Source organism: Mizuhopecten yessoensis, unplaced genomic scaffold, assembly GCF_002113885.1.
Source record: "Mizuhopecten yessoensis strain PY_sf001 unplaced genomic scaffold, ASM211388v2 scaffold10419, whole genome shotgun sequence".
Lineage (NCBI taxonomy): Eukaryota > Metazoa > Mollusca > Bivalvia > Pectinida > Pectinidae > Mizuhopecten > Mizuhopecten yessoensis.
The window spans coordinates 64,519-80,019 of record NW_018408537.1 but is presented as its reverse complement, the minus strand read 5'-3'; the positions used below and the strand labels follow the sequence as shown (position 1 = coordinate 80,019).

The following is a 15,501-nucleotide window of genomic DNA, read 5'->3' as shown; positions in this document are numbered from 1 at the left end:
TCTACTCAGCTGTAAATGAGTACGTGGTTGGGCAGTGCTAAAATTGTTGAATGCTAGCTGTGAGCGCCGAAATGGCAGCATCGGCTGTATGCTTCCCAGGGAGTTGAGAAAGGAATTGGCTGGTTGCAAAGACCCTATAACCACGGGTAATAATTTGTGAACCGATTTGAGACGACCTACAAACTAGGTTGTGATGAAAGCGGTACATAAGTATCTCAAATTATTGTTATTATTTTTCTTGTGAATTCAACTGATTAAAAATCCATTTTGTTGTATTTCAGGAAACAATTCATCAGGCTTCTATTTCATATCAAATGTTTCCCAGAATGTTTTGGTTGTCATTTCTTGATCTGGTATAAGAAGCTATTTTTAATTCCAGGATATGTAGATTTCGCTTTCAGTTTAATAATTATGAAAATATCAAAGATTTTGAATCTTTGCTTTAATGTTGATAATATAATGAAACTTGATACCAGAGTCTAAGAAATGATACTGGACAACAACATTACCACCGTTTCCATAGGAACAGAATATAAAATATAACACAACTTCTTTAAGATTTCCATTTTTTATTCTTTTTGAACAACTCTCTCAGATATCTTTCCTCTCATTTCAACTTTCAACATTACTGTACAGTCTTGGGTACTATGTACAAAGCAGTGAAGCTACCTTTGGTACATATTTACAGCAGGTACAGCGTCTATCTAATACAGGTAGCAAATCAACCTGGCAACACTCGCGTATCTACCGCGTAACGCACTATATACAGGTAGTCCATATAAATAGTAACACATCAATGCAAATATCTCTCTCCTTATGACGAGTTACAGCTGATTTTCAGCAAATATTCGATAAAAAACGTTATTTTTCCTGAAGTTCTTAAGTTTCGTTAAGGAATCTCAATTGAAATTTTATTCAAAAGAAAAGTACCAAAATAATTGAAAAATCTTTCGTATTTAACCGTTTTAAAGCTAACGTTTAGCCAACAAATTTTACTAACCGTGCTAATGATGTGGTAAAGGCCAAATATGGTTGGTTACGAAAACATTGTCCATACTCAAAAAGATTTTGGTGAATCTCGGGACTTTTTTGCTGAACTTACATATAGATCCATTCTATATCCACGCAAAGAAATCATGAGGCTCTTGTTCAGCTTACAACTATCACGCTACGATTTTGAAGTTTATCAAAACACGTTAAGAATGCCTCATATAGTGTATTGAAAATGATACTAAAACGTACCTAAATTCAGCAGGAATGAAAAGCTTAAAAGTGAATCTGAAAAAGTTTATTGTCACCATTATATTCCAGATTAACTCATTCACCCCTGAAGATACATTTGAACTCTTCCAATTCAGTTGTTGGAATGGTTCATTATGAAGTTTCAGGGGTGAACGAGTTAATAATTACTGATCAGGATTTTAACACATTGAATCTTTCACCACTTTAGACCATAATGGACTTATCTAGATCAATGCATGGTGGAGTTATAACTAAAGTAACATAGGGGTGAAAGGGTTAAAAGATGCATACAAGAAAAACCAAATAAACTAGGTCTTAACAAAAAAATAAAGAACACAGGACTCACCCTGAACATAAAATCCTTAGTCAAAATCTTGTCAAAAATATTTAAAACAATTGCTATTTATCATGAAAATATGTTTTAACTTCTCTGCCATATTTTTTTTTATTATGAATTACTTTCAAGATCAAGTAAATTTAGCCTCATTTTTAACTTGTCCTTTACATAATCAGCCTTTCATGATTATTCACCCACTTGGGAAACCAAATTCCATCTCTCAAATTTTATTTGTAATCAAAATGAAATTTCCAGAATTAATTAAAACAGAACTTTGGAATATTTCAACAAGCTTGCCATGTGATAAAGAAAACAACAATAAAAACATTATTTTAAAACACTGACAAAATAGAAACCAGATCCATTTTTTCAACAATTTTTGAAGATCACAGAGACATAATAATAATATTATTTTGTTTTTTTGTTTTATACTTTATATGATTACATTAGCAGTCACTTACCAAATAATATTTATGCAACAGTGAATGTATTTTCCTATCTAAACTTTGATTTTAGAGTCATGATCAATTATCCCAAGTGTTTGGTTTAAATAAATTAAAATTTGATTTAAATAAAAGCAGTTTTTATACTTTAACAGACTCTGACTTCAACAATATGCTGAAATCTTATGAAAACATCTTAAAAAACTCTTGAACTCTTGACTTTCCCTTAAGAAAGTATAACAGAATTTAAGAAAAATATCCTAACTAAGTTTTTCCAAAAACTCAAACAAATCCTTTTTGAAAATAAAATATATTTACTTTTCAATGGAAAATACTGAAATTCAGGAAATTATTTCAGTCAAAGAACAGTATTGTGTGAAACTGGTACTATTACCTTACAGGCGCGACCTTTTTTCTGAGTTTTGGCGTTGTTATCACAGCAGTGGACTCTTTAGCTGTAAGACCACTGGTAACCCTGTTTGTATTAATATACTTGCCGATGTATTAATAACTAATACACAGCAGTTATATTAGTACAAAAACAGTTATATTTGTACAAAAACAGTTATATTTGTACGAAAAAAGTTATATTTGTACGAAAACAGTTATATTTGTACAAAAACAGTAACATCATTACTGCCTGAATTATATTTGATGTGCCGTAGGACTTGCACCTGATTTTGACTTTTAAAAGTAAATATTTTATATATGGGTTAAAAATAAAAAACAGGATTTGGAAGAGACATAAATAAAACAACAGTAGAAGGCCTGTAATGTGATAAATGTTCCACTCTGTAATGTATTAATATAATAAAGGCTTAAAATGAATCATATTTGTCATAGATGAAGTATGGCTTTCTTTTCTGAACACAGAATAAGTAAAAATAGAACAGGTCACATTTTCCAGTTCTTTAATCCTTTCATCACTGTAGACCATAATGGACTCATCCTAACAAATGAGTGGTAGAGTCTACTAAAGTCACCTAGGGGTGAAAGGGTTAAGCAATATAAATAAGTGACATGTATCAAATCGTTAGATGTGTCTATCCTAATGCGAAGAAACCTCAGATCTTAGGGTATGGCTTTTCATTAGGTACACAAGCAAGTGAGCCATTTCAATCAACATGTATATCTTCAAAATGATTCTTAGGAAAAAACTTCTGTAAATTTTTCAATTGAACAAATTTTTGCTAGCATTTCAGTAACCTTAGTTTAAATTTTACAATTTCAACATCTTTTCTAATGTCGAATTTGATAAGATTTAATGTCAACATAAAATCACCTAAATTGTTTGAGTAGTTTTGGCATCAAATTGGTAAGAAGTACAATGACATCTCAATCATCAGTCTAGACCTTGGTTAATCAGTAAGGCTTGTTTTGGGCAGTACTAGCTTCATTTCAGAACTGATAAAAATGCTGATTGTCCATGTTTCATTAATGATCCAAAGTTCTTCACCCATCATTTCGTAGAACCAAAGACTGTTTGGATGAATGAAAATGGGAAAAAAAATACCGTTAACACATTATTATCTAATAAAGTTTTAAATAGGACTATTTTACTGAAAGTTGATATTGTTATTTTAAGGCTAAAATACCTGCCCATGCTACAGTAGTGTAACTCTATGCTATACCTTCAACATACATATGGTTACCTATACTTTAATTTTGGCTGTTCAAAAACTTCCATGGAACTGAATAGTGTAGGCAATACTTTGACTGTACATCAAACGATCAGACTAGTGTTCTTGTCTCATCCACAAGGTGGTGCACATTGAGCCTTCGAGTTTGCTGTGACATATTCCAGGGGCGCAGAAAGCCAAAGTGAGCGTAACCCTGGAGTGTCGCGGTTACATATGGTATTTGTTTTGTCCTTTTTTTTTATGTTCATACCACCATTAAATTACTATGTAATTATAGATGCGCCAATAATATTTCAATGAAATAAATAAATTATATAATGTTGGTGATCACTGGAATTGTTGACAACTACATGCATGCACTATGATAATGACAAGCACATGCTCCTACTAAAGCAAGCAAGAGCGTATGTAAAGTGATATTTAATTTAACAATGTAACAATTTATCAAAACTCACACAATTCCTGAAATAATGACAACTTACTGAAGATCAGCGAGCAGAAGGTGATTCAGAACTTAAATGACAAAATTTAAACCTTTCTCTTAAACCCTTTCACCACTGTAGACCATAATGGACTCATCCAGATCAAAGCATGGCAGAGTCTACTAAAGTTACATAGGGGTGAAAGGGTTAAAAATTGAGTAATCTACATATGAGGCCAGTAAGCATGCATGTGACTTAGACGAATTAAAACCATGTACAGTTCCAATTTGTTAAATGATCTTGGGTAGAATTTCTGAAAATTTGACCAAAAGTGTCAGGACCTAATGATTCAAAGGTTTGTTAGCCTAACAAGTCACTAACGGAAACATTCAAATCAAAGTGTCTCATCCTTTCTGATCAGGATATTTTATATCAGGGCGTTTTTTTGAAACATTTCATCGAGACTGCCAAATGAAATCCCCAAAATAAGGAGAGGACTTGTATAGGCAATGCCTGATGTCCAATCCTGTTGACTTCTTTTGTCAATAAAATATGTTGAAATTGAAATCCCAAAAAGAAAAGAAAAATGGACCTTGAAAATGATTGCATTAAGCAAAATAATGTGTCATGCATATTAACTCGTTCACCCCTGAAATTTCATAATGAACTATTCCAACCTTTGGATTGGAAGAGTTCAAATGTGTCTTCAGGGGTGAATGAGTTAACAAGGTTTTATCATAGTTTTAAGTAAACACTTGTCAAATTTACTTGACCATGATCTTCAGACCAAACATAGCTTTGTTTCTGATTATATTTACTGTAAATTATTTGCAAGAAAACGAAATGAAGAGCAATTTTACAAAGACTTCCTAGGACAATAACCTACCCGTACAACTATTAGGGGGAAAAGAGTGATCAGGAAATATATGTTTTGTATGGCCTTATTGTGAAAAGTTTAATCTTGTATCAACTTCAGATTAAGCCGGTACAAGTTTTCGTGTCGGTGACTATTTCAAACTTGTATATATAACAGTAAGAAAAACTTTACACAAACTTTTTAAAACTCGTCTCCTTTCTATCCCACTGCATCAAAGAATAAACGTTGTGTAAATACGTTGTGTACTATCTGGTACAATAGTCTTATAAATAATAAATATCACAATGTTTGGTTTGCCCAACGGTCACGCCTCACGATCACACACATATCCATTCGACGCTGTCACACCTCACTGGTCAACAACGGTCTGTCGTCACAGGCCTCCCGTTATAGCTCAGTTGGCTGGTAAACAACGGTCTGTCATCACTGGCCTCCCGTTATAACTCAGTCGGCTGGTAAACAACGGTCTGTCATCACAGGCTTCCCGTTATAGCTCAGTCGGCTGGTTAACAACGTTGTGTCATCATTGGCCTCCCGTTATAGCTCAGTCGGCTGGTAAACAGTGGTCTGTCGTCACAGGCCTCCCGTTATAAACCAGTTGGCTGGTAAACAACAGTCTGTCATCACTGGCCTCCCATTATAGCTCAGTCAGCTGGTAAACAGTGGTCTGTCATCACAGGCCTCCCGTTATAAACCAGTCGGCTGGTAAACAACGGTCTGTCATCACTGGCCTCCCGTTATAGCTCAGGCGGCTGGTTAACAACGGTCTGTCTTCACTGGTCTCCCGTTATGGCTCAGTCGGCTGGTTAACAACGGTCTGTCTTCACTGGCCTCCCGTTATAGCTCAGTCGGCTGGTAAACAACGGTCTGTCTTCACTGGCCTCCTGTTATAGCTCAGTCGGCTGGTAAACAACAGTCTGTCTTCACTGGCCTCCCGTTATAACTCAGTTGGCTGGTAAACAACGGTCTGTCATCACTAGCCTCCAGTTATAGCTCAGTCGGCTAAGCTATCTCATGTTTAATCTTGCTTGTTCAGTTTACTGATATTTTTTTCAATCAATTTGCCAGCAGCCGACTTCTGGGGTTTGATATTGTGTTCTTGCACTCCTAAAACGTATTCCATTGAAAACATGTTCAAGGTTTACCACTCACAATACTTTGATAGTTCATTAGTGACAACAGTTAACTGTCTGAACCTGGCAATGATTCAATGGTTTATCAGTGACAACAGTTAACCGTTTGAACCTGGCAATGATTCAATGGTTTATCAGTGACAACAGTGAACCGTCTGAACCTGGCAATGATTCAATGGTTTATCAGTGACAACAGTGAACCGTCTGAACCTGGCAATGATTCAATGGTTTCATCAGCGACAACACTTCAATGGTTTGATATTGATAACAAGCCAACTGTTTATTGCCTCTGACAACACTCAAATGATTTTCTAAGGACATTTCAATGGTTTCAACTACTAAACATTGATCCTCTGTGCTGACTAAACATTGACCGTTGATCCTCTGTGATGACCAAACATTGACCGTTGATCTTCCGTACTGACCAATGTTGACCGTTGATCCTCTGTACTGACCAATGCTGACCGTTGATCCTCCGTACTGACCAAACATTGACCGTTGATCCTCCGGCCGACCAAACATTGACCGTTGATCCTCTGTGCCAACCAAACATTGACCGATGATCCTCTGTGCCGACCAAACATTGACCATTGATCCTCCGTACTGACCAATGTTGACCGTTACTGACACTCAAGTGCCTTTTCCACTGATCCACTGTTGACAGCGCTGTCTATCACATTTACATACTGTCTGTATAAGTCCCGTAAATCCTGCATCTGAACAGTCTGTAGAGCAGGGGGACGTGTCTCGCTCGGCGGATCAAACAACTTTGACATGAAATCTTGGAGCTTCTCAATTTTGCGAGCTGTGAAATAGAAAAATGTAAACATGATTATAAAACCATTAGAAATTGTTTTTGCCACAGTAGACGGAATCAGCCCAAATATTACTTTGAGTACATCTCGAGCAAAATAAGAGATAATAATATTCCTTAATAGTGTCTGTACCTTTCCTTACGACACCTTTTATTTCCTCATAAATCATATTAATAGTTTCCGTATACGTATGGCTGGAGGTCTTTATCAATTCATTTATTGATCATCAAGATATCTTTCATAATGCAAGAACCTTGAAGTATTTTTCGTACCTTAGGGCTGTTTCTGACCTGGACCTAAGAATGGGTGTTTCAAGGGCGAACCTTATTTTGACACTTTACCCGGTAATTGGTCAAAATTCCGCCATTGTCACTTAATTTTGGTAATCAGTCCGATACAATCATAAACCAATTATGCAACTGATATTCAGTCTGTTTACTACTTCTGATAACAAACTGAATATCAATTGTGATTTTTAGCCGATTGCCGATCACTACCCTCGCTAGAACTCACCACCTATCTCCTGCCCAAGGAAGGCACACCACTTTTCCCGCACCACCTCCATGGCACTCATGTCTTCCTGTGAGGAGGAGTGTGTCATTGGCTGTAGGCATGGCAACATCTGTGTGTTCATCACGTGTAGCGTGTCCGTCACGTCATCCTGGTCCTGGAAACGGGCCGCCATCATATTGTTAAGTTTCTGGAAAAAACAAACAAGAATTGTTACAACATCATATGGTAAAGTTTCTGGAAAAAACAATCAAGGATTTTTACGTCGTCATATTGTTTAGTCTTGGGAGAAAACAATAAATGATTGATTTTTACTACATCATATTGTTAAGTTTCTTGGGGAAACAATCAAGGATTGTTACTGGGCCTGAAATAATAAATGGGCATTCATAATGGGTTGTTAGGTTGCTAAAATAGACTCTTAAACAGATCCAAATCTTAGTCCTAAAAGTAATGGAAGGAACAGGTTCCATTATGTACATGATTGCTATGCCGGATATGATTTCATTATACAGTGTATCAATTTATCAAGCACAAAGACATTTTTTCAAGAATCATTGAGTTCATATCATCCTTAAGAAAGCTAATCAAAACTGTTACATAGTTCAGTATATACAGCCCCCATAATCACACTTAGTGTACTTCCATGTCCGACTACGTACATGATAGGGATTGTTAACGTTTTGTTCACATGACCACCAACAGTCAAAGGGAGATAATTGTCATCTTGGTTTGGAATTTTGTTATACAAAGTTGAGGGAGAGTTGATATACAGGAACAAACACATTTTTATCCTGAACTTGGGCTGTTAAGCAGTGTAACAAAATCATCACACAGATTTTGACATGTAATGTCACCTGTTTTTAGGTTAACTTGATGTAACAATATTTTCCATGACATTTGCTGGACATGGTATAATTAACGGCGTTCATAATGGGTTGTTAGGTTGCTACAACAGACTCCTAAACAGATCCAAATCATGGTTCTAGAAGTAATGGCTGGACTGGCTCCATTATGACTAATAATTGTCATGCCAATGAAACAGCCAATTTTTTCCCTTTTGCTGAAAGTTTCTCTGAGCAAAGAATCAGCTACCCGTTTCTTTCCTCCACTAGATAGTTTTTTCCACCACAGGAAGAAATTAGCTAGCTGTTTCGTCCATCCACTAGATAGTTTTTTCCCCAGTGGGAAGAAATTAGCAAGCTGTTTCCTCCCATCCACTAGATAGTTTTTTCCCCTGGGGGAAGAAATTAGCTAGCTGTTTCTTTCCTCCACTAGATATTTTTTTCCCTCGGTGGAAGAAATTAGCTCGCTGTTTCTTCCATCCACTAGATAGTTTTTACCCCCGGGGAAGAAATTAGCTAGCTGTTTCTTCCATCCACTAGATAGTTTTTGCCCCCGGGGAAGAAATTAGCTAGATGTTTCTTTCCCCAAATAGATAGTATTTACCCCCGGGGAAGAAAATAGCTAGCTGTTTCTTTCCCCAAATAGATAGTATTTACCCCCGGGGAAGAAAATAGCTAGCTGTTTCTTTCCCCGAATAGATAGTTTTTTCCCCTGGGTGAAGAAATTAGCTAGCTGTTTCTTACATCCACTAGATAGTTTTTTCCCCAGTGGAAGAAATTAGCAAGCTGTTTCCTCCCATCCACTAGATAGTTTTTACCCCGGGGGAAGTAATTAGCTAGCTGTTTCTTACATCCACTAGATAGTTTTTACCCCGGGGGAAGAAATTAGCTAGCTGATTCTTCCCCTTGGGAAAATAACAACTAGCTGATTTCCCCACTCTCTTTAAATGTTTGGTATTGATTTTAAGGGAGGGGGGAACTATTGTCTTATTGGTTATTTCTCCATTTGGTTTTGTTTTTTTGGGGGAAAACTATAAGCTGGCAGATGTTGCCCCTGGTATTGATTTTTAGGGAGGGGGAACTATTGGTTGGTTGGTTCTTTACCCCCTTGGCATTCATTTGTGGGTGGTAGGGTTAGTTTCAGGTAGATTCTTTCCCCCTCAGATTTTTTAAGGAGGGGGGGGAGCCAATAGTTTCTCCTCTATTAACTTATACAGAGGGGGGAGTATTGACTAGCCAATAATATCCCCCATAAGCCAATACAAGGAAGGGGGGGGGGAAAGCTCGCTAATTTCTTCCCCGGGGGAAAATTAACTAGGGGGGAAAGAAACAGCTAGCTTATTTCTTTCCCGAGGAAAGAATTGGCTAGTTTATTTTTTCCCCATGGAAACTTTCAGATGGGGAAAGAAACGACTTCTACATGGGATACAATTTTATTATGAAATGTATCAATTGATCAAGTACAAAGACATTTTTTCAAGAATAATCTGTCCCCCTTCCCTTCTATTTCATTGAATTCATATCATCCTTTAGAAAGCTAATCAAAACTGTTACATAGTTCAATATATACAGCCCACATAATCACACTAAGTGTACTTCCATGTCCGACTATGTACATGATAGGGTTTGTTAACGTTTTGTTCACATGATCACCAACAGTCAAAGGGAGATAATTGTCCAAATATGAGGGAGAGTTGATATACAGAAACAAACCCATTGTTATCATGAACTCAGACTGTTATGTAGTGTAACAAAATCATCACACAGGGTTTGACATGTAATGTCACCTGTTTTTAGGTTAACTTGATGTAACGATATTTTCCATGACACTTGCTGGACATGGAATAATAAACAGACATTCATAATGGGTTGTTAGGTTGCTACAAGACTCCTAAACAGATCCAAATCTTGGACCTAGAAGTAATGGTAGGACAGGCTCCATTATGACTGATAATTGTCATGTCGATGGAACAGCCAATTCTTTCCCCGCTGCTGAAAGTTTCTCCTGGGTAAAATTCAGCTACCTGTTTCTTTCCCCCACTAGAAAGTTTTTTCCACCGCAGGAAGAATGTAACAGCTAATTCTTTCCCTGCTGCTGGAAGTTTCCCCCACTAGATAGTTTTTTCCCCACTAGATAGTTTTTTCCCCCGGTGAAAGTATCAGCTAGCTGTTTCTTTCCTCCACTAGATAGTTTTTCCCCCAGGGGAAGAAAGCTAGCTGTTTCTTTCCCCAAATAGATAGTTTCTTTCCCCCAGGGGAAGAAAATAGCTAGCTGTTTCTTACCCCTGGGAAAATAACAACTAGCTGATTTCCCCTCTCTCTTTAAATGTTTGGTATTGATTTTAAGGGAGGGGGGAACTATTGTCTGGTTGGTTATTTCTCCCTTTGTTTTTTTTTTTTTTAGGGGGAAACTATTAGCTGGCAGATGTTGCCCCTGGTATTGATTTTTAGGGAGGGGGAACTACACTGGCTGGTCTGTTCTTTACCCACTTAGCATTGATTTGTGGGTGGTACGGTTATTTGAAAGTAGATTTCTTTCACCCTCAGAACTGATTTTTAAAGGAGGGGGGAACTATCAGCTGACTGATTCATTCCCCCTACCCCCATCCCCTGATGTTAGTTTTGAGGGGTTGGCTGACATGCTACCTTTCCTGTTTATTAATTTGGTTAATTCTGGATTTGGATTTCTTAGTCTGGAAGTTGCAGAAAAAGTTGTATAAGACTCATTTACTGTTTTTGTGCGATACTTGTCATGTTTAGTCCACCATTAGCTCAAATTTGATTATTATGTAGGTTTCTTTTGGTCCTTAATTGTGCATGTTAATGGTTGAGACTGGCTAAATCAACAAAATGGCTATCTTGGATTTTGACAGTGAATGTCCCCCCACCCCCCTATTTACAAATACAGAGGGGGGAGTAGGAGGAGGAGGAGGAAGAATCAGCTAGCCAATAATTTCCCCCTTTAAACTAATACAGAGGGGGGGGGGGGGGGGGAGTATATTGGATTGGCTAACCAATAATATCCCCAATAAACCTATACTAGGGGGGAGAGGGAGAATTACCTAGCTGATGTCTTCCCCGGGAAAAAAATTAACTAGTTGGGGAAAGAATCAACCAGCTGATTCATTCCCCCGGGGAAAAAACCAGCTAGCCTATTTCTTTCCCGGGGAAAGAATTGGCTAGTTGATTTTTTCCCCGAGGACACTTTCAGATGGGGAAAGAAATGTCTTCTACACCGGATATGATTTTATTATGAAATGTATCAATTGATCAAGTACAAAGGCATTGTTTCAAGAATAATCTGTCCCCTTCCCTTCTTTTCATTGAATTCATATCATCCTTTAGAAAGCTAATCAAAACTGTTACATAGATCAATATATACAGCCCCCATTATCACACTTAGTGTACTTCCATTTCCGAATACGTACATGATAGGGTTTGTTAACGTTTTGTTCACATGACCACCAACAGTCAAAGGGAGATAATTGTCATCTTGGTTTGTAATTTTGTTAGACAAATATGAGGGAGAGTTGATATACAGGAACAAACACATTTTTATCATGAACTCAGGCTGTTATGCAGTGTAACAAAATCATCACACAGATTTTGACATGTAATGTCACCTGTTTGAGGTTAACTTGATGCAACAATAATTTTCATGACATTTCTTTGTTTTAAAAAGATATTAGGTTTTAATTCAAGTTTCAGAAATCAGTATTTTTCAGCTTAAATGATTAACTCATTCACCCCTAAAACTTTATAATGAACTATTCCAACTTTTGATCAAGAAGAGTTCAAATGTGTTTTCAGGGGTGAATGAGTTAAAAATACAAATCCACTGAAAAACGATACAAAACCGGAGATTTGTTTTATGGTATACATACAACATCATGGTCATATGTGATCTTACCAGCATACAGTGTCGTCTGTAGTACGACACAAGCTTCTTAGAAAGTCCTCCCTCTGGACCAAACTCGCTCAGAAGTTTCTGATTATGTTCATATATGTGTAGGAAGTATGACATGGCTTTCTCATAGCTGCAAGCAGAAGGAAACGTTCATCATATACATAAAAGGTCTGCAACATAGACCTAATAAATTCTGTTACTGTTTCTTTCATGTTAATTTAGAGGTCTGAAATTGACACTGCAAACAATAATGACCTCAATCCAAATTTACAAAGGCCCCAGGTCATAAACAATCTAGATTTTGAAATGTTTTAATTAGGCTAGGGGTTCTTAAACAATCTAGAGTTTAGTCCATGCAGAGACCAGGGTTCTCAAGCAATCTGGATCTTAGTCCAAATTAACACAGGCCCCAGGTCATATTTTTTTTTTTTTTACATTTTGAACAAATTTAAATAAGCTGGGATTATCAAACAAGCTGCAGGTCATAAACAATCTAGATTAGAGTTCAAATTTGATAGTTGTCGATTTTATCAGTAAAACAACAATACAATCTTCCATATATTCAGATACACATATTTGTTAATTTGTAAATCCATATTGGGAGAAATTTACAAGAAATTTATTTGCTATCAAAAATTGAAATTTGATAAATACTCTTTTATAGACAGAATCCTGTTACAAGGGTGATAGTCAAATCTATCTTCCTTATTTGTTGTGAAAATTTTGTGTAATTGTTTACATTCCAATGTCACAGTGGATAAACCTTATTATTAAAGTTTAATTATTTATATAGTTTCTAATATTTTCAAATTACAAAATTACATAATACTGAGCTTTTTGTTGAACTTAAAGTTAATGATGGCACATTGAAGTCTGTATACTCACTTTTCCTCATTGTAGTATCGAACACCTTGAACAAACCAGTACACAAGCTTCCGGAATTTATCATATTTTTCGTGCCAAAGCTGAAATGCAACAAACAATATATTAGAAACACACTTAATCACAAACCATACACCCTAGCCGTTTTCGTTTAAACAGTCAAACTGGTCGGACCACAGTTGTTCATTTATTACATAAGGTCGGACCTAGTAATCTGATGCTGCTTTCAGGTGAGCCTTGACAAAGCCTTGCAAGGCCTGCAAAAACATTTGCAGGTCCGCCAGGATTTATACCCAAAATTGTTACTTTTATAAACGGTCAAACCGGTTGTTCCGCATAAACGAACAGGCCACCTGTCACGAGAGTCAAATCTGGTGCCTCTCAAATGAGGAATCTGTTCTAAAGAACTAGATGTCACTGAATTTGTAAAAAAAAATCACGAAAATGACAAACACTGATCAAGGTCTATATTATTTTAGTTTTGATGATATAAAATATGAAACTTGATATTTGTTCACAAATGTCAAGGTTACAGTGTTTTTATCAAAACAGTGAACATCGGAACAGCTAACGTTTCAACCAGTTCACATGCTGCATAGAAGGATATTTCTGCAGTGATGATATTTTGCGATGTTGTTGGTAAATTACGTGATCGTTAAAATATGATCCGCACAATAATATGACAAGCGTAAAAATGAATCACGAAAAATGAACTTTTAAACCATAATTTCGTGGAATAGCATGCACATACGAGGTTGTGACAATTCATACACATAAAAAGTAATGATGTTTGAAAACGGGTTTATATACAATGTGAATTTAATTGTCTAATTTTGGGTCAAAATCATGAACATGTTATCCCATGTTCATAGCTCGTTCAGATATCAACAGATATAAAAGTCATTATGATCTCATTTTAGATTACAAACAACTGATATTCCTACAATTGAGTCATGTACAATGCAGGCTAACGGGGTTAGACACTTACTACTTTTATTAGGTAGTCCACAGGACTAACGGGGTTAGACACTTACTACGTTTACTAGGTAGTCACAGGACTAACGGGGCTAGACACTTACTACTTTTACTAGGTAGTCCACAAGACTAACGGGGTTAGACGCTTACTACTTTTACTAGGTAGTTCACAGGACTCACGGGGTTAGACACTTACTACGTTTACTAGGAAGTCCACAGGACTAACGGGGTTAGACACTTACTACTTTTACTAGGTAGTTCACAGGACTCACGGGGTTAGACACTTACTACGTTTACTAGGTAGTCCACAGTGCTAACGGGGTTAGACACTTACTACGTTTACTAGGTAGTCACAGGACTAACGGGGCTAGACACTTACTACTTTTACTAGGTAGTCCACAAGACTAACGGGGTTAGACGCTTACTACTTTTACTAGGTAGTTCACAGGACTCACGGGGTTAGACACTTACTACGTTTACTAGGTAGTCACAGGACTAACGGGGCTAGACACTTACTACTTTTACTAGGTAGTCCACAGGACTCTTTGAATACATTATTTACTAGTCCTACATCAATGTAACTAGTCCAAGATTTCCGTACATAAACATCTCCAGCCCGTAACATAAAACAGTAATTGACTGTAAATTACATTCTGCCATAAAGACATGGTGAAGTTTTAGGAAACTTTTTACAATTATTATGCAATTCATTTCTATTTTAACCACTTTTTCAATCAAATGATATTGTGATATGTTAGCAGTCCAATGATATTGTGATATTAACATATCCTTGTTTCTAAGTCCACAGGACCAGTAAGGTAAGTTGATTCACTAGTCGTTGCTGATGTGAACTAGTCCAGGACTAGCAGAAGAGTGTTAGTGACGAACCCTGGAGTCAGCTGTCGGGGCTTACCAGTGACTGGTCTCAATCTGATTTGTGGTAGGGACTTACCAGTGACTGGGCTCAATCTGATTTGTGGAAGGGACTTACCAGTGACTGGGCTTGAGCTGGTTTGTGGTAGGGGCTTACCAGTGACTGGTCTCTTTCTGATTTGTGGTAGGGACTGTCAGTGACTGGTCTTGATCTGATTTGTGGGAGGGGCTTACCAGTGACTGGTCTCAATCTGATTTGTGGAAGGGACTTACCAGACTTACCAGTGACTGGTCTTGAGCTGATTTGTGGTAGGGACTTACAGTGACTGGTCTTGATCTGAGTTGTGGTAGGGACTTACCAGTGACTGGTCTCCATCTGATTTGTGGTAGGGACTTACCAGTGACTGGTCTCTATCTGATTGACTGGTCTTGAGCTGATTTGTGGTAGGGACTTACCAGTGACTGGCCTCAATCTGGTTTGTGGTAGGGANCAATCTGATTTGTATGTGGTAGGAACTTACCAGTGACTGGTCTCAATCAGATTTATTTGTGGTAGGGACTTACCAGTGACTGGTCTCTATCTGATTTGTATGTAGTAGG

At 37.1% G+C, this 15,501-nt stretch overlaps 1 protein-coding gene across 1 annotated transcript in view; it reads right to left on the bottom strand.

Moving 5' to 3' along the window:
• Positions 1-1,680: 1,680 nt before the first annotated feature.
• Positions 1,681-15,501, bottom strand: part of LOC110460525 (ubiquitin carboxyl-terminal hydrolase 25-like) — a 44,443-nt gene continuing 30,622 nt past the window's right edge. Inside the window, exons 21-24 of the mRNA XM_021513486.1 lie at positions 13,057-13,136; positions 12,175-12,301; positions 7,423-7,609; positions 1,681-6,899 (exon numbers count right to left, since the gene is read on the bottom strand). Of these exons, the coding sequence (XP_021369161.1) occupies positions 6,715-6,899; positions 7,423-7,609; positions 12,175-12,301; positions 13,057-13,136 (579 nt within the window). The 3' untranslated portion in view covers positions 1,681-6,714. The remainder of the gene's footprint in view (positions 6,900-7,422; positions 7,610-12,174; positions 12,302-13,056; positions 13,137-15,501) is intronic.